Source organism: Megascapheus bottae, chromosome 9 (genome assembly GCF_031878675.1).
Source record: "Megascapheus bottae isolate mThoBot1 chromosome 9, mThoBot2.hap1, whole genome shotgun sequence".
In the NCBI taxonomy this organism is placed as follows: domain Eukaryota; kingdom Metazoa; phylum Chordata; class Mammalia; order Rodentia; family Geomyidae; genus Megascapheus; species Megascapheus bottae.
In genome coordinates this window covers 13,215,048-13,235,971 of record NC_143517.1, presented here as the reverse complement: position 1 = coordinate 13,235,971, position 20,924 = coordinate 13,215,048, and the positions used below count along the sequence as shown (strand labels likewise).

General features: G+C 34.7%; 1 protein-coding gene across 1 annotated transcript in view; it reads right to left on the bottom strand.

Moving 5' to 3' along the window:
- Nkain3 (sodium/potassium transporting ATPase interacting 3) overlaps nucleotides 1-20,924 on the bottom strand; it is a 518,782-nt gene that overhangs the window by 241,970 nt on the left and 255,888 nt on the right. Inside the window, exon 3 of the mRNA XM_090338872.1 lies at nucleotides 11,187-11,267. Coding sequence (XP_090194998.1) covers nucleotides 11,187-11,267 — 81 coding nt within the window. The remainder of the gene's footprint in view (nucleotides 1-11,186; nucleotides 11,268-20,924) is intronic.

Below are 20,924 nucleotides of genomic sequence, written 5' to 3'. Positions count from 1 at the left end.
CAAACCTTGCAAAACTTGCTGCATTGGAATAATTTTAGACATAATAAAAATAACTACTTTTTTAAATATAGTGAAAGATTTTTTTGTCATATTCAGAGATTCATTAGCATAACCACAACTGTAGCTGGAACAGACCCAAGCATTCATGGTGTTAAGATCCCTTCATATTTCAAGTATCAAGATAAATTAGATTCTGTAAAAATAATGACTACTTCCTATCTTGTCCTTTAAAATGGGAATGGACCCTGGGAGTGGAAGGTAGTAAAAGATGTAATTGAGATGATAGGGAGTAGGTGGGGGGAGTGAGGGGACAAAGCATGAGAAAGGGTATCAAGTTTCAAGAAGTAATGTACCTACTACCTGACAAATGTAACTGTAGCCCCTCTATACATTATCCCGATAATAAAATACAATAAAAATAATAAAATGTAAGAAAAAATTGAAAAAGATGTAATTGGCACAATATGAATAGGTGAAGGTGAAGGTAAGGCAATGAAACTAATTTTATATTTTATATACAGTGTATTAAGAGAGGAGGATTAGATACAGAAGATTTGAGAGACAGCTTATTTATTAAAAGAAATGAAACTTTCATGATATAATGCAGTAATGAACTAAGTCATCAACTTAGATATCCCTATTCTCATGATACAGACATGATTCTTATGGTTTCAAAATATACTTAGTTTTTCTGAGTTTCTAGGATATTACTTCTTATTGTTTAACAAATACATTGCCCTCGTATGTAGATATTTGGTAACTTCCTTCTAGCATTCTACAAGTTAGCATACTTCAAATTTCTCTTTTGAAAAATGTCCTCATACATAGGAAAAGATAATTTAAAAAGATAAATGTGTCGGGCCGGGAGTTTGGCCTAGTGGTAGAATTTGGCCTAGCATGCACGAAGACCCGGGTTCGATTCCTCGGTGCCACATACATAGCAAAAAGCCAGAAGTGGTGTTGTGGCTCAAGTGGTAGAGCCCTAGCCTTGAGAAAAAACCAGGGACAGTGCTCAGGCCCTGAGCCCAAGCCCAAGACTGGCAAAAAAAAAAAGATAAATGTGTCTTTAATGCATATTAGTAGAATCAGTAAGTTATATTTGTTTCACTAGAAAAAGAAATATACTATGTATCATTGACTTGGTCTGAAAATTCTACCAGAAAAAAAATGCATGTTTGGAAGGAAAATAACTAGTCAATTATGAAGAACGGAAGGGAACTGAAAGCTCTTTTGCTTATGCAATTCTTCCTATGTAGCGCTTCGAATTAAGTTAAAAATTCCCCACTTTAATTTGCCTGTTTAAGCCTTGAAGGAAAATGAATCTTGATCAAAAAAAAGTACTTCCCCACTAAACACACAGGCACAGTTCAGGCTTTGTTGATAAAGAAGATTCTTGAAGAAAAAGGAGAATCATTGCATGGATATTGCTCAGTGAACTATTCAAGTGCAGATGTTCACAGAAGAGGATACTCATGAGCTACAGTGTTGATTTATGTCTAAGGATGCCCACGAGTACTATTACTGTAGGGTAATGTTTTAAATTTCTTTATGAATCAAAACATCCACAAGTCAGAAAGTGCAGTTTTTAAAATGTGACAGAGTAACAAGTGTAGGTGGGTTGTCATTCTGTGTGGAAGGCAATCTGATATAATGGGAGACACAAAGGCCCCATATCTCTAGTACTACTTACAGGTTTTGAGAAAATTAGCCTCCATTCACTGAGGTTCCTTGTCCATGAAATAATGATAATGAAATCTGTGTTAGAGGGAAGGACAAACTATGACAACTGATGTCCAGTGGTAAGTTCTTATAAGGTTTCCTCATTTCATCAAAGCTCATGCTTATGATGGGACAAATCTTCTTTATACTCACTTTATGTGCAACTTCATGCTCATACACATTAGGAAGTCTACAAAAAATACCATACTTTAGACATTATCTAAGACCATTACTTAGTAAGTTTCATGCATCTTTCAAGAAAAGATAAATTAGTCTGCAGTTTCTAAAATTCGGAGTAATTAAAAAGATGCCATTAAGACATCAGTGTAATTATTTCGGAGTAAAACATGCAACTTGAGTTCTCAGCGTATCTTCAACTATATCAAACGAGATAGATTTTCATATTTATGTCCTAAACGTATTCCTAAAGGTGAAAAAAGCTTCAAGTCTTTCCAAAGGAGTATTCATAACTAATTAATTGTGCCCTTGATAATCTTAAAGTATGGCATGAAAAGCAGCCTTAGAGATTTCCAACGATGCTTACAGCAGTCCTAAAGGGAGCAGGAAGGACAGTAAGAGTTGGCCTGCAGATGTACATCAAAAACCTATATATGTGTTGAAGGGAAAGATTTCATTAATAGCATTACAGCTGTGAAGTTAATATGCATATCTGAGGTCCCCTCATGAGGGACTATTTTGTACTTTAAGAAAAAATCAAGTCACTGAGTCCTACATGACTTTTCTCATACAGCTCTTGCATCACAATAACTATAAGTCCCCAAGATTGTTAGACTATAGACTGTGAGGTCTGTGTTAAATAAAGATGATGCTGTTGATGGCAACAAAGATAGTACTAACTCATCGAGACGTGACAATACACCCAGATCCTGTCAAAGTTCCTATATATATTAGTTTATTTAGTCTTTCAACAACTCAGTAACATCAATGCTATGGTTTTTTTCATTTTGTAGAAAAGAAACTGACATATGGAGAGACTGTGTCAAGTGCAGATTGTCTTCATAGATCCATTCATCTCCACTCCAGAGCTCTACGCTACTAAAAAAAAATAATAAAACAACGAATCCATGTACTTTAAGAATTAGAAGATATAAGAAGAATCACAGTCCTTGAGATTATGGCAACAAAAACTGCCTGTGGCAGGGGTGGCTAGCAGATGTGACTAAAACAGAAGGAGAATCTGGAGGCTGCCATCAAAGTACTTCTAACTAGCTAGAGATAGGATTGTTCATAGACAAAAGAATGTAGACTAGCAGTTAATATGAAAGGTCAGGCTGTGCTCTGGAATGACCGCTTTTGTATTCCTCTAACAGACTGGTCCAATCCCTCCTCCATTTTTATGGGCATCCATCAGTGGACAAAGAGGGCTCCTTTTGACATGCCCTTATATACATACCATGTACCTAGTTCAGATTCCAAGCCCCTCCTTTATCTACCCTTCTCAACCAACCTCAACATGCTTTATTTCATTTTCTCACTGGTGTATGAAGTACTTAGAGCATATTCAACCTCTCTCAGAATCTCCTTTCATTTTCTCTATGACTTGGATCTTGTTCTCTTGGACAGGGTATTTTTGTGGTATTAGTTAAATCTCCAATCTCAGCCCCACCCCTGCCCCAGCAAAGAGGCAGATGGTGGATCCAGATGGGACAATCCCATCTTCCTCATGGTATCTTAGTTATTTAAATCATGAGCAGATGGATAACAGTTGGGCCTTCTTTCCTCTAAGCAGTAGCTTTGTGACATGACTCATCTCTTAGGCCTCCCAGCTGTTCCCAGTCTAATTCTTCAGCCTCCTGGGTCTCTTCACTTCTGCCTTTCCAGTGCAGTCTTTTCTACATGATTTAGATACACATAGCTTCTGGCAAGTGTAACCCAGGAATTTCGACTCATCTTCTAACTACTAGTTAAAAGAAATCTGAATTTTTGAAACAAATTTTGATATTGTTAGTGTTGCTAATATTATTACAATTATAATTATTATTATCATTATTCTTACCTGTACTGGGACTTGAACCCAAGGCCTAGACACTGTCCATGAGCACATTTACTCAAACTTGCCTTTCTACTACTTGAGACAGATCGGTACTTCCAGCTTTTTGGTAGTTTCTTGGGGATATGAATCTCATAAACCTAACTGGCGGGGATGGCTTCAATCATTGGTCCTCAGATCTCGGCCTTCTCATTAGCTAGGATTACAGGCATGCGACCTCCATCTGCACCTGATCTGTTATATTTACTTTTACTTTATTACTTTGGCTTTGTTTTCAACCTATGGAACCTCCTACCAGTGACTGTCCTCAAAATTTTCTTCCTAGATTCCCTCATAGGAGGTTATCCTCAATCTTTTCTAAATTAACTAAAAGTTCACTACAATAAGAAAGCTATACTATCATATAGTCTGATAAATAATATGAATTACATATTAAACACATATTTAAGTATTTCAATATTCATTTAAATTATATTAAATTAAGTTTATATTTATGTTTATTAGGTTTAATTATAGTATTATTAAGTGGGTTGCAGATAGGGAATTCAATACTATAAGTAAAGCATATAAGTTTAATATAAATAAAATCATATTGTGACAAAATTATGTCATTCTAGAAATAGATTCTGTACAAGATATTGCAATCAGATCTCTGAGGAGAGCATATGGAAAATATTTTAACACGGATCTGATATTGGTAAAATTACCTAAACTAAACAATTTAAATAACTGTAGTATTAAAAAACATATATACACATATCCATTTGATTAGGTCATTTACAAAATTAAAAATAGTAACCAACAGCCAGTCACGGTTACTCACACCTATAATTCTAGCTACTCAGGAGGCTGAGATCTGAGGATCGCAGTTCAAAGCCAGCCAGGGGAACTCAAGTCCATGAGACTCTTATCTCTAATTGTCCACCAGAAGTGGAGCTGTGGCTCAAGGGGTAGAAGGATAGCCTTGAACTGAAGAGCTCTGGGACAGCACCCAGGCCCAGAATTCAAGCCCGATGACAGACCAAAAAAAAAAAAAAAGTCACCAACAACTTAATAACAACAGGAAATGTCCTTCATTAAATATATTATTTTAAAAGATAGTATGTAACTATCCTTTCCAATATAATCTCAAAAATTAAGAACAAGACACGAATGGCAATATAGATGGTGAAAGCTGAAATTGTGTCACTTCTTGTCCAGTTTATAACTTTTCTATTTTTTATATTACAAAAAAAATATTCTTGACCAAAAAGTACCTTTGTTCTTGGATGGAACAAGAAAAATACAGAACAAAAAATCTAATCATAGGCTCTTTCCATTAGAAAAACAATTTGAGGATTAATAAAAAGTCTTACTTTTTAAATGTACTAAAATATATTGGGATTAAAAAAAAGTTTTCAATTCAGCTGGACTACATGGTCTTCTAACACCTAAGGGAGTAGATGTCTCATTGGCACAGAGACTGATCATTTGTAAGGATCTCATGTGTATGAGCCTTTAGGGGTAAGACAAGACAGATTTCTGGGCAGATCTGAGATTCTTGAGGGCAAGATAGGGTAAAGCTGGTGTTGAGGTCCAGAACTTTTCATTGTTGCAAGAAGCCCAGAACAAAAAGTAACAAGAATCATCGAACAGATGAATGAATCTGAGCTGAATAATGGAAAATGTTTAGTTGACTCTAGATATTGGAGTCAACTTAACTCTTGTTGAGTTGGATTTGTTTGGATATTAGATTTAGCTAATATTAGCATCCTTTCTTCCTCGTATGTTTGGGACATTGTCACTAATGTTATTTGGGGTTGAAAGGTTTTCAACTATAAATGTGTGGAAAGGTTTTGAAGTAGAAACTTTTGATCAAGGTTTATAATGATAAATTAAGGCATATTTTTATTTTGCCAGTCCTGGGCTTGAGCTCAGGGCCTGAGCACTGTCCTTGGACTTTCTCAAGGCTAGAGCTCTACCACTTGAGCCTCAGCACCACTTCCGGCTTTTTTCTATGTATGTGGTACCGAGGAATCGAACCCGGGTCTTCATGCATGCTAGGCAAGCACTTTAACCACTAGGCCAAACTCCCGGCCCCAAATTAAAGCATATTTTAATTTCTATTTGTGTTATGTTTCTTACATTATTCTGTCTAGGAATCTGATTTCATTTGTCAAACTTGTTCAAATGAAGCTGTTTAGTTTTACTGTTTTATATTCTAATTTCTATAGTTATGCATCTTTATTAATATTAATTACTAATATTGCTAAGTTTTCTCAATCTTATGAATTATTTGTCAGTGTACTAATACTTTAGAGGGATAAACTATGTGACCACAGATCCAACTACATTTTTAGCTTTTGCTTTTTAAGGTAGACTTTATAATATTTATTTTTAACTTATATTGAGGTTATGTGTTTCTTTAAATATTAACTTGTTGTGTTTCATGATGTATTTCAGAGTTCTTTTAAATTTCTCTTTTGTTTCTTCTTTTATTTGTGGATTATTTAATTTTGCATGCCTTAACTTCTAAGTTATTCAAAATTTCCTAGATATCTTACAGTACTATTAACTTTCAATCACTGTTTCCTTTGTGACTAGAGAATACTGTCTGTATTATTCCAGTCACAGGGCATTTACTGAGACATTTTGTATGACTCAGGAAAATACAGTGGTGGTCAACATTCCACATATATTTAAGTAAATACGTACTTGGTCAATTTGAGTGCAATATCCATACAGGTGAGTTATGTGAGTTGCTGTACAGTGTTACTTAAGCATCTAATTTCTACTGAGCTGTGGCTATTTTTTTCTATTAATAATAATAAAAGAATTATTAAACTCCTCCACTTGTGGATTTGATAATTTTTCATATCCGTTCTCCCCAAAACAGTGCAGTGTTCTAAAACATCATGTGGTCTATAAGTTTGTGATTTTTGTCTATTTTAAGTATCTTATGTCCATTTGATACATTGTAGTATTACGTATTATTCTTTTTATATGTATCAACAGTCTGACTATTAAGAAGTAAGGTCTACTTATTTTAGGTATTAATAAAACTTATAGAAGCCACCTTCTGATTAGTGGCATATATTTTCTAACTTTTTATTTTTTATTTTTTATTGGTCAAGGAGCTTGAATTCAGGGCCTACGTGCTCTTTTTGCTCAAGGTAAGTGCTCTACCAGTTTGAACCTCTGTGCCACTTCTGGTTTTCTGGTAGTCAACTGGAGGTAAATGTCTCATAGACTTTCCTGCCCTGGCTGCCTTTGAACTGTGATCCTCAGATCTCTTTCTCCCCATAAGCCTGGATATTTTCAAACTTTTAACAATTATCAAGACATCTATGTATTTATCTTTAAAGTATATTTCAAATAAATAGCACTGAGCTATCTTAAAAATACAGTGTTCTAATCTGTGTGTTTAAATGATAGAGTGTACCACTGAGAATGGTTATTTTTATTTTTATCTGTCATACTACCATTTGTTTGTTTCATCTGCTTCAGTTTCTCACCAATTGAATTCACTGTATGTATTGCTTACTTATTGATACTGGTTACTTTAAAACAGTGATGTAAAATTTTTTGCCTCACTATTCTTTTATATTGTTTATAGTTAATGAATATCCAATAAAGTTTTTGATTACAGAGATTACATTCATGATTATTCCTGTTATTATACATTTTGAATCTAAAGGAGTCAATGAGCACCTTTAGCCAGCTAAGCATTGAAAGGATTGCTTCCACTTTCCCCTAACTGGGGAAGGTTCACTGCCTTTCAGCCAAATCATGGCTGTTCTTAAAGCACGGATGGATGCAAGTCTGTAGATAGGATGAAAGACAGCATTATGGAGAGCAAACTGGCCAACTGTCAGCCATATCTGTCCCTATAATAACTAAAATTTTGTAGACGATGTGGAAATTACTTAGAGAATAGATTTTGTAGCCTTAATACTCTACAATTATGTGTTTAGGGTAAAGTACAAGGCGGGTTCTATTAATCTGTTCAAGTTGATAATTCAAAGAAATTACTTATGCACTATTAGGATAGAGGAAGCCCTAGAAAGTAACTGTATCAACAGCAGCCCTAGTCAAGGAATAATTCCATAGCTAATAGAATCCAGTCTGGAAGAATAGCAGGGATATTTGTTTTGGTCAAGGATCCTTACCTCACCCTATTTTTTTTTCAGTTGTCCTCAAGTTGAGGCTAATCTGTCTAGCCAGAGAGATGTAACCATCTTTGAGGCTAGTGAAGAGAAAAAAATTTAGTATGATCATTATGCAGTTATATATATTTTTAATGATGATGAATATATGATTGACTCCTTAATAGCATTTGAATGGGAAAGAAAATGACAAACCAATGTTACTATATCTATACTTAATTTGTTTGTTTGAGCTTATCATTTCACATATCTGTCCTGAAGCTTACCTGAGTTGCCATATAGAATGTGCATAAGCAGTGTGAAACAGTCATAAATATGAACTACTATCATTACTTCTCAAGCCAGCCCCGTTACTATACCTCACATGCACACAGCAGGGTTAAGTGATTTGCTATCAGCCCACCGTTAATAAGTGCTAAAGACGAGATTTGAACTAAATATTTATAATTTGCTATTCAGTCTTCTTTCAGCACACTATGATGCTAATTCCACAGGACAAATTTCCTCTGGTCTAATTTATTCCAAATCAGTTCATGTGGAAAAAAATAATTTTTACTCAGTGAAAAAAAACATGATTTAAAATGGCTGTTTGAATCCCAAGATAGAAGACTCTACAGGTTGAAAATGTACTGCGTAACTCATTATTCATAATTCTCCTACCAGAAGATTTGCATTTGAAAATTATTTTAAAATCTGCATATATAGGAGATACTTACACATAGGCCTTTTTTCTGTATAAAATATCAGTGGTAACCAGTCAATGTTGCTTGCATTTGTAATCCTAGCTACCTAGAAAGCTAAAATTTAGATTCAGAAAAGTCTGTGAGGAATCAAAAATCCCGATTCAAAGCCAACCCCTGCAGAAAAGTCTGTGAGACTCAACCTTCAAAACACAAACAACAACAGCATAAAACAAACAAGAATTAAAAAAAAAAACAAAAATCAAGGCTGACGGCATGACTTAATCAAAATAAAGCCTGACAAGCAAGAAAGCTTAGCAATAGTAAGGTCTGAATTCAAACCTAGTACTACCAAAGAAAGACTTCAAAAAAATAAAATAAAATAAAAAGAGAGAGGAGACAATACAAAAGTAGTGGCAAAATGAAATCAACAGAATAAACATTAAGTACTTACATGTCTTAAGTACATTGACTAAAGCATGGTAAGGATATCTTTGGCTACTAAACATATTGGCTATCATGAGAAAATGGTAAGTTGTAATTTTGGGGGGTGCAGGGGCGGTGTCAGTTGTGGGACTTGGAATTTATGTTCTGGACTCTGTCCCTAAGTTATTTTATTCCAGGCTAGTACTCTAACATTTGCAGCTACAGCACCACTTTCGGTTTTTGAATGACTAATTGAAGATAAAGGTCTCCTAGGGGACTTTTCTGCCCAGACTGCTTCAAATCACAATCCTCAGGTCTCAGCCTCCTAAGTAGGTATGATTGATAACTTCTAGTTTTGAAGTGATGATAGTTTAGAAAGAGGAACCTCCTTGAGGGGTTCTACAACAAGTCCTTCCAAAGTATTTGCTAAATGAAATATACCTTGTTGCCATATGGACTTCAATGGAACCCAACAATGTTTTTTTGTCGGTCCCAGGGCTTGAGCACTGTCCTTGGGCTTTTTCCTCAAGGCTAGGACTCTGTCACTTGAGCCACAGCACCATTTCTGGCTTTTTCTATGTATGAGGAATGTATGAGAACTTCGAACCTGGGACTTCGTGCATGCTAGGCAAGCACTCTACCATTAGGCCAAACTCCCAGTCACCCAACAAATTTTTTATTATTTTATTTAATTTTATTGTCAGAGTGATGTACGGAGGCATTGCAGTTACATACATAAGGTAGTGAATACATTTTTTGTTGAATATTGTTACCCCTCCCACATTTTTCTCCTACTTTCCCTCCCCGTAATCATTTCCTACCAAGTTAATTTCCCTCACATTGTCTAGTGAGTATCATTATTGCACTGATTCACTCTTTTGTTGTTCCTGTCCCATTCTCTAATTCAAATAAATGTATATATAATACACCAGGAACCAAAACCAGATACAGTGATAACAGAATAAGCAATAGGGGAAAAATGAAAGAAAAAATAAATAACTTCACATAGTACATTAAAAACAGCCACAAAGAAAATTCTCTTGTTTCCATATCTTGGAGTTCATTTTGCTTAGCATTATCTTATATGGTCATATGTACATAATCTATTGCACTATTGTGATCTTTTGCTAGGAGAATCCTAGGTAAATACTAATTATTACCAATGAAGAAAACCATGGAGTGTGTGTTTCTTTCATTCTGGCTTATTTCACTTAATATGATTTTTTCAATCTTCCCATTTCCTTAAGAATATGGTATTGCCATTCTTTCTGATGGCAGCATAGAATTCCATATATATATATGTATATTATTTATTATTTTTATTGTATTTTGTTGTTGGGGTAATGTACATACTATATATTTTTGATCCATTCATCTACTGAGGGGCACCTGGATTGTTTTCATTTCCTAGCTAAATGTGTTGGTCAAGACAGTTTTTCTGAAATCTAAATCACAAGCACGACTGAAAGACAGTTACCTTATTCAGAACTTGAAATTGTAATGCTTGATATTGTGATTTGTAAAATTTACTTGATAATGAGATATGTAAAATAAAAACAGCCCTCATATACCTTTTTGATTCTATTTTTTACATTTCTTCTGTATAGTAAATATTATGCTAGTTAACAAAAAATCCATCATTTAAAAGCCTTATAAATACATTGTTTTGTAGGCCTGAAGAAAATTGTTTTCTCTTCTGCTAGAGATAGAGGGGTATTAATGCAAGTGTCTCCTGTCTGATAGGATTTAAGAAGGAGTCACCATGTGAATGCATTTGTGTGTTTGCGAACATGTACTTCACTAGATAACGATTTCATTCTTTGCCAACACCTTTTTCTACTTTAAACACAGGAAGGATCAAAATCAATTTGCTCTTGACATTTGAAGCAGAGTTCACTGAGACCATAGGCCTTCTTGAAACAGACATGAGGGTGAAGTAGAAGCCAAGTCCTATATCATTACCATAAACATATATTATTAGTGTAAACAAAACCAGTGGACAATTTTTTGAAGTTCCTTATATTGCATACTCCTGAGATCCTTCATTTTCTGATGGTACCAAAACTTTTTTTCAAAATTAGAATCCTATTTGCAACGTTACTTAAATTGCTTAGATGCAACAATAACAGAATATATCACAATCACCACAGATTTTTTTTTACAAGTGCACTATTTTCAAAGACATTAAAGATATGATAAACTCACCTTAGAGAGACCTCCTACTTCCAAATAGAAACAGATAATGAAGACATTCCAGGTGACCCAAAGGGCAGTCCACACTGTATACTGGAGAGATAGAAAGATACGAGGGAGAAAGAGATGAGAAATGCGGAGATGAAACACATGTATGCTAAATGAATCAATAATTCAATGTCAATAAATCTGTCTTCTGGGAAGAAACAGATAGGGAAAACTCAGAAAAGAGTTTATGAGTTCCCCTAAGATGAAGAAATTAAAAATTCAATAGTTCCTACTGCTTTTTGTAGATGATAGAAGACCTAGATTGATCTCTAAGGTGATTTTGCTGACTTGCAAATGCAGGTGAAATCCAAATGCTCATATAATAATATCTGTTTTATGAGCATTATCTTTTCCAGGATATAATAATAGGGAAAGTTTCAATGATCTATCTTACACTCTATTTTCTGTCTATGTATATATATTATGTATATGTAGAGTGTATATGTTATGAATGCATGTATGTTATGTATGTATATATGTATCTATTAGTATGTAGTCTGTATCTATCAAAGTATCTTTCTGCTCTCTCTCCATCAGTGCCATATTTTTGTTTATTTTTTTGTGTAGATTATAGGGCTTCAATTTAGTATCTGGGCACTGTCCCTGAGCTTCTTTTTGCTCAAGCCTAGCACTCTACCACTTGAGCTGCAGCACCAGTTCTGCTTTTTGTGTGGTTAACTGGGAATAAGAGTCTCCTGGGCACCTTTCTGCTGGCTCCCTTCAAGGAATCATGATCCTCAGAGCTCAGCTTCCTGAGTATCAGATTATAGGTGTGAGCAAAATATTGGACTTCCATCTATATCTTGATCTATCCAAGTTCGAGAAATGTTTTCCCAAACCTAGAACTTCCATATCTCTGACTAAAAATCTCTGTTTTAAAATGGATGTGTCAGATAAAGTCAACAAAATTTCTTCTGTTGGGTTATTTGAGGGTAGAAAATGAGCCTCTTTCAACATATAATAAAGGCATGATTATATTGAATAGAGTTTTTTGCCAGTTGTGAGGATTGAACTCAGGGACTGAGCACTATCCTTGGGCTTTTCTCAAGGCTAGAGCTCTACCACTTGAGCCACAGCACCATTTCCAGCTTTTACTATGTATGTGGTACTGAGAAATCAAACCTAGGTTTGGTGCCTGCTAGGCAAGCACTCTACCACTCAACCAAACTTTCAGCCCCATAAAATAGTTTTAATAAAACTTAAATTAATGGTCAGAATTAAGAACAAACAACAAGTTTCTATAATGGAAAAAAAAACTTTTCATTTACATCAACAAATTCTAAATGTGCTCTCTTTACTAATGAACTGTTTTATTGATTTATTAAACACTAGGAAATGCTATCACTTAGAGTATTAGTCAATCTTAAGATAGATTTCATCAGACTCATCAATATAAATGGTCTTAGGGCTTGCCTCATCCAGTCTTTTTTTTAATTTTTAAAATTGTCACCCCTTTCAATACTCTCCTCCTTCCTTCTCCTACTAGCCCCTTAAATCATTTTTATGCAGACAAAAATGACTGATAATTGACATATGAAACAGCTTGAATGACTGAAGATACCACATTGCATGGAGTGTAACTGACAAATCAGATTTTGATAGTTTGCCCACTCATTTTATTGTACCAGGAAAATCCATGAATTTTAATTTCTTAAATGGGAAAACTAATTAAATAATTTTTGCTACCAGTAATTATAATCATTGCTTGATGTTCTTAAAATAAATATTAAAATCATTTGCTTTGCTTGTTACATGCTATTTAAAAAATAGAAACATGAATTTTAGAATTGTATAAAAAAAAGGCATGTTCCTATTAGAAACTTTATCAGATATATTTAACTATTTGTGAAATTTAATTTGTATTTTATGTGTTTCTGTTTTTTCTGTTTTTCTAAAGGCTTTTAAAATAATCTCAGATAGTTGTGTAATATTGTAGTTGGTATTTTCAATGTAATATCATACTCTTTTGAGAGACAGTGTTCTGTTTTCCAAAAATGATAATGCTTTTTATAGTAAATTAAAACTCAGATCACTGGGGATATATGCTGAACATGTTTAACAGTTCACTGATTTAAAAAGCATATTGTGAGATTATTAATGTTTACAAATATTGCAGGTGCTACAATATTTCTTTTTCAGAAAGTTTCCTACTATGAGTGAATTTAGATACTTTTTTAAAAGTGACACTGTGCTGGAAGTTTTCTAAATTATAATCTATTTATGGATATTGAAAATAGGTTATCTATATCCTTTTTTTTGCTCAAGGTTAGTGCTCTACCACTTTATTCTTAGCTCTACTTCTGGCTTTCTGCTGGTTAATTGGAGGTAAGAGTCTTATAGACTTCCTGTCTGGGTTGATTTTGAACTGTGATCCTCAGATCTTTCCCTCTTAAGTAGCTAGGATTACAGACATGAACCACTGGTTGCCTGGCTTAATGTATAGTTTTATAAGCCACAATCACAACAAATTGTTAATTGAATGGTATTTAGTATGTGATATTTTCCATTTGAAATGAATCTAATTATAAATGTATCAGAATAGGAAAATAATGAAGAAAAAAGCCAGAGAGTGAGGTTAAGGAAAGGGCATCACATAAAACAAGACTAAAGTAAGGAAATGATTTAAATTACAGAACCATATGATCCTAGATAATTGGATACCAAGTCTAAACTCACAACAAGTATTACTTTAGTAAAGTCAGGTAATTTATAATTAGAATAAAAGTACAATGAAATATCCTTGAAACAATCCTACTAGAGATTGAGTTACTGATGAACACTCTAGTCTCTCACAAGAGAGATCTGCTTCTGTGCCCCCACTGATACCAGGCCGAGCAGTTTCCAAATGATAGCTCTGGTGCTTTCTGTGTTCTTGGTACCATGCTATGTACATTACTCAAATCAATCCAGGTCATGCAATTACCACAGGAAAACTGAGGCAACCAAGCATCTTTTCTGTACCTAGGGAGCATCAGTACTGTGGAAGATGAAAAATTTTCCTCCGGTACAGACATGCTTACTTTGATTGACTCTATTTTAAGCTGTCTTAGGAAAAAGGACGATAAATTAACTGTAAGTTAATGTTGACTAAATTTATGACTTTGTCAAATCACAAACTGATCAAACATCTAGTTCACCAAAAATTCATTTCACTCACTTCAATTCTATAATAGTCAATGTTTTAAGAATGAGTGTGGCTTACATCTGAAATTAATGTTATATATGATATGAATGTGATGGATTTCTGTTTCCTATGATATTTCAAAGTTTCTTCTAATATGCTTTGGGAACAACGAATGCACTATTGGATTTGAAGTAATGATGAAACAGAAACTTTATCCCTGAATGGAGATGTAAACTATATACCTGAACAAAGTCTTCAACAATATAACTATGTGCAATGGAATTTACCTAGGCAGAAACATTAGAATGGGCTGTTGACCCTACAGATTGACAATATTCCCTGCCTTCTATTTAAGTAGGTTAGTTTTTTTTAAAACCAGTAATTGAACTAAAATGAGAATTCAAATAAATGATGTTTTCATTTGTATTGAATATACTTTGGTTATTTCAGATGCCAGGTCCAGATTATAGAACTCCTAATTTCCCCATGTAAAAACATCACTTTGTCATAATCTGCAGTCACCTCCTATTTTAAAATCAGTGCATGTAGTTTAAATATTGGCTCATGTAAACAATACCTATAAAAGTGAGTTAATGTTCCTGTGGTCCATGTGTTTTCTAAATGCTTCCTAGTTTTATGAATTGATTTCAGCACTTTTTAATTGAAATGGACTGTAGAAGATAAGTGGGGGGGAGGGAGGGAGGGAAATGGGACCATGACATGAGAAAGGGTATCAATATTTGTGAATTAATGTATCTTCTATCTGGTGAATATAATGTAACCCTTTTTATTAATTACAATAAAATATATGAAAAAAAAGAAATGGACTTTAGAGATTTTTCCAATCTAGTCTTCCCCATTACACAGTTTGTCTACAACCTCAAATTTTTGTTTACTTTTTGAGTTGATTTTTCAATTATCAGAAAGACCAATTGGTCATCATTCCTTCATGATGTATTAATCCGTCACAATTCGTATTTATAATTTTCTAGATACACAGTAAATTGGAGTAAGATTCTAGCTTATTTGTTTTTCTAATATTTTTGGAGCTTACTATTTATATTAAGAATAAATTTAAAGTTTCATGTAACCTGTTCATTTTAATGACAGGTAAAGCAAAATGAGACAAACAAAAGATCAGTCTAATAATTATGAAGACTGTTTATTTTGAAATTCGGTAAGAAAGACACATTAATTCTTTTTCTTTTCTGCCAGTACTGGGTCTTGAGCTAAGGGCTTGGGCATTGCCCTTCAGCATTCTCAAGGCTAGGGCCCTGCCATATAAGCCATAACTCTACTTCCTGCTTTTTTGTATATATAGTATGAGGAATTGAACCCAGGGTTTTGTGAATGTTAGGCAAGCACTCTACCAGTAGGCCATAGTACCATCCACATTAGTTCTTAGAAAAGGACCTTTGATCAAGATTTCAGGTTTTTATAAATGGGGTAAATGTGACCCCCAAAAAGGCATAGAGAATTCCAGAATTGAAATCTGGGACCAACTGAATTGAAATGTACCATTCTACATTGTTATGCTGAGCAATACTAGGGGAAGAATACTATGATGACATAATAGAGAAGGATCACTATTTAATCATTCATATATTTTATTTACTTTTTCATTGTTTAGTTCTGGGGATGGAACTGTGGGACTCACTGTTGTTAGACATCATTGTCCATGGATTGAGCTATGCTTCCAACCCTTTGGGGAACAATTCAAAATAAAGTAAGCTGTACCTATAGCATTCTAGCATTGTACAACAGTTCAAATAACTAAAATGTGGCCCTAACAAATGTGCTTTCATTTGCTTTTTGTTTTTCTTTTGTGCCAGTAGCAGGCCATGAACTCTCACTTGGATTTTGCAATCTTGAATGGTGCTCTATCACTTATGCCATGCCTCCAGCATGGCATTTTGCTAATTAATTGGAGATGGAGCTGTACATACTTTTCTGCCTGACTGGCAGTAGGTCTCAGTTTTCAAAACAGCTAGGATTATACATGTGAGTCACTAGCACCTAGTTATCATGTTTTTAATTTAAAGGCAGCATTAAGTTAATTTTAACTCCATATTATTCTTTATTCAAAAACTATATAACAGATTTGCTAACTCTTGAGTCTTGAAACTAATGTCTCTTTAATTGAACTGACTGATTGATAAAATAGTCACAATTTAAATAATTCTAGGAAAGATTCTTCTTTTGGGATTCACAACTAAATTTAAACACATTTAGCATAGAAGTAAATAGGGACTGATTCTACAAGGGTATGGCTGATAAATACAGTTCCAAAAGTTCATCAATCGAAAAAACACAAAAGGTGCATTCAAAATTCAATGATGAATTGTATATCCCCTTAACAAAAATACATTTTAATCCCTAGAGGCAAAATACATGGAAAATCCCAACATTAAATGCATTTGTTCTTTTTGGTAGTGATGCATCTGGAATAAAATTATCGTCTTTTTACTCAGTAATTGGGGGAACTTTTCTAAATGTTTTTTCTATGGTACAGCAACATTACAGAGTCTAGAAGCCACAGGGTTTGAAGAATAAATCAGCTAATGGGAGGCACAGGTAGCACAACATAGTTTCCTTTGTCATGTAATCCCTTATCTGAGTTCTGATTGAAGTAGTCAAGGCAGAATAGTCAGTATTTTTTGCTGAACTATGGCAGACATGTTCTATCAAACTATCTAGTCCTTGTATTCTTGAAGTCACTTCACCCAATAACCATAAGCTTATTTATTCATTCAATCAAGCATTAAGATCTTTTAAATATCTCTAACACTTAGATGCCAAAGTGAATGAGCTCAGTCCTTCCTGTCTTCAGGACCACACCACTGAGTGCAGCAAGATGGGTATGGAGGCAGGATCACAGGAGGGTTTAGGGTGGGGATAATTATCAGGATCTGCAGCAGCAGAGAGGATAAGGCATTTAGTTCTCACTGGGTGGGTAGCTAAAATGTTTAATAGACTGCAATTTACTTGAGACATTATTAAGTGTTTTGCAAAGGAATAAAAAGAATAGGTCATTGCAGGAAGAGGGTCCGGTATATGCAGAAGTGTGGTGATCATTAGAATGTACAGCTTCTTCCCTGTGGCTGTTGGAAGATGAGTAAGTGAGAGCACAGAAGACATAGGAGAGGAAATTCACAAAGTAATTTTCATAGGCTTTGATATGATTTCTCCTCTATGGACTTTCGAGATTTACCTGTGGACATTGGAAAGCTTATTCTCCATGGTTCTTTACCTATGCCATTTATATAAGGTTGATTAATTCTTTAACTGAAGTGTGGTAAAAACTTGTTGTTGTCACAAATGGCTGTGGATGACCTTCTGTGTTTTTGAAAATCTGAGATTCCAAGTTCCATTAAAGTGTAGCAGTGACAGACATTTTGTTTTATTATTCTCAAAGTGGACATTGAGCACATACATGGTGCCTCTTAGTATCTGTTGATTGAAAGTGGATTAAGTTTAGTCAGCATGTATTTGTGACTGTTCCAGCCAATAAAGCAGGGTAATACTAAGGAGAGTAGAAGAGACTCAGAGAAAATTTGCCATCCATGCTCATTCAGGGAAAAGTCAGTTTGGATTTCTGATCTAGGCTTCTTCTCACTGTCATTTAAAAAAAGTTGATGTCTTTGAAAACACACCTTGCTTTGTAGGCCACATTTATTTTCAGTAATCTTTTTTAAAATACGAGAATCATCCAGGACACCAGTTAATGTCTAATAACAATTTTCTATGAAATAGATTAAGGTCAGAGGCCTCTGTATAATAAAACAAACTAAAGGGGCTAGGAGTTTGGCCTAGAGGTAGAGTGTTTGCTTAGCATATATGAATACCTGGGTTCAATTCCTTGGTGCCACATACATGTTAAAACCTGCAAGTGGTGCTATGGCTCAAGTGGTAGGGTTCTAGCCTTGAGAAAATCCAAGGACTGCACTCAGGCTCTGCACTCAAGCCCAGAACTGGCAGAAACAAACAAACAAACAACAACAAAAATAGAAACTAACAAATATAGCATGGTCACTTTCCTACATACCAACATGTGTGTCTCATGAAAAACACCTCTGACACTTGTGGACTTCTGGTTCTTTAAGCATTTTTGCAGCTATGTGAGACTGAGAGGTAATCTGAACTAGCATGTAGGCAATCCTGTTTTAGCACTAGCTTCAGAAGAAAGGCACAACTTACACTGACCATTGTAACAGTATGATCTGAAATCTGGCAGGGGAAGGAAAGTAGATTGCTCTAAAACAACTTCAAATGAAGCCAATGAATCTATTCTTCCTGCTCCTCCCTGTGCTTGTTTCCTCAACATGTTACTCAACCTATTTTACCTGTTTCCTTGTATGTGAAAACAGTAATACAGATCTCATCAGGCATTTGGGAGAATAGATTAAACCAAATAAAACATTGGTTATGGAGAGCTGTTTTAATAATTCTACTACATTCATAGGACAGAATTTTAGGAAGAAAGCAAATAAAATCACAGATGTTTGGCAAGCAATGCAATAAAACAAAATTAGATATGCCAAGATATTAATTGATTTTCTTTTTATTGTAATTAATAGAAGAGTTATATTACATTTGCCAGATAGAAGGTGCATTAGTTTTAATTGATTTTCTTTTTTATTTTTTTAAATAATTTTTGTTGTGATTAATAAAAGGGTTGCATTATATTCATGAGATAGAACGTGCATAACTTCAAGGTGCATAACTTCACAAACACTGATACCCTTTCTCATGACATGGTCCCCATTTCCCTACCACCCTCCCCTCACTTACCTTGATTTCCCCCCTTCCCTATCCAATTTCAAATAACCAATTAAGAACATATAAAATATATCAGATAACAAGGTGAAAAACTGTAACAGTATGAGACAACCAAGGGACAGCAAAAGAGATGAGAGATAACATAGTACATTAAGAACAACAGTCACTCATTATATGGCTTTGGTTTCTTTATCCTGGAGGTCCTTACATTTAGTGTCGTACTATTTGGCCTAATGTCTCTAGATTTTTTTTCTATTGTAAATCTCTGCTAAGAGAGCCCAAAGTTTCTACTGATTATGACAAATGATGGAAACCATTGAGCCAAAGTTCCTTTGAGTCTGGCTTACTTCACCTAATATGATTTTTTCTAAGTCTTTCCATTTCCTTACAAATGGGGTGATGTCGTTCTTTCTGATGGAAGCATAGATTCTATTGTGTATAAATACCACATCTTGTTGATCCACTCATCAAATGAGGGACATCTGGGTTGGTTCCATATCTTTGCTAGGGTAAATAGTGCTGCAAAGAACATCGTTGTGCTAGTGGATTTAGTATGTCCTTGTTTCTGGACGGTTGGGTAAATGCCAAGTAGTGGAATTGCTGGGTCATAGGGGAGCTCTATGTTTAGTCTTTTGAGGAACTGCCATAATGCTTTCCATAGTGGCTGAATGAGTTTGCACTCCCACCAACAGTGTAGTAGTGATCCCTCCTGGCCACATCCCCTCCAGCATCTGTTGTTATTAGTTTTCTTGATCCTGGCCATTCTAACTGGAGTGAGGTGGAATCTCACTCCTCACTTCCTGTGATGAATCCTGTTTGATCATAGTGTATAATTTTTTTGATGAGTTGTTGTAGACTGTTGGCCAGTATTTTGTTGAGAAGTTTTGCATCAATATTCATCAAAGAAATGGGTCTATAGTTTTCTTTCTTTGATGAATCTCTGGTTTGGGGATGAGGGTTATACTGGCTTCATAGAATGAGTTTGGCAAAGAGCCCTTGTTTTCAATTTCGTTGAAGAGCTTGAGGAGTATTGGTGGAGCTCTGCTTTGGAGACCTTATAGAATTCACCTGTGAATTCATCTGGCCCTGGGTTTTTCTTGGGTTGAAGGTCTCTTATTGCCATTTCTATTTCAGTGCTAGAAATAGGCCTGTTTAGTTGTATTAAGTCTTCTTGGTTAAGTGTGGGTATGTTAATATTGGCTAGAATTTCATCCATTTCTTCTAGATTCTCAAATTTGTTGGCATAAAGGTTTGAAAAGTATTCCCTCATGATGCTCTGGATCTTGGTAATTTCTGTAATGATATTACCATTTTCATCTGTGATTTTGTTTATTTCAATATGCTCCCTTGTTTTTTTTGGTATGATTTGCTAAGGGTCTATCAATTTTGTTAATTTTTTCTAAGAACCAACTCCTTGTTTTGTTGATTCTTTCTATAGTTTGTTTAGACTCCAATTCATTTAATTCTGCTTTGATTTTAATAATTTGCTTTCATCTACTGGGATTAGGGTTGGTTTGTTGCTCTTCTTCCAGGCACTTAAGTTGATGCATTAAATTGTTGGTTTCAGATTTTTCCAATTTGTTATTGTAGGCACTCAGAGCTATAAATTTTTCTCTGAGTATAGCCTTTGCTGTGTCCCAAAGGAGATGGTATTTTGTGTGCTTCTTTTTGTTAAATTTCATAAACTGTTGGATTTCTGTTGTGATCTCCTTGATGACCTACTGGTGATTCAACAATGTGTTGTTCAGTCTCCATGAGTTACAGGGTTTTCATTGGTGGAGATTGGTGTTCAGTTCCAA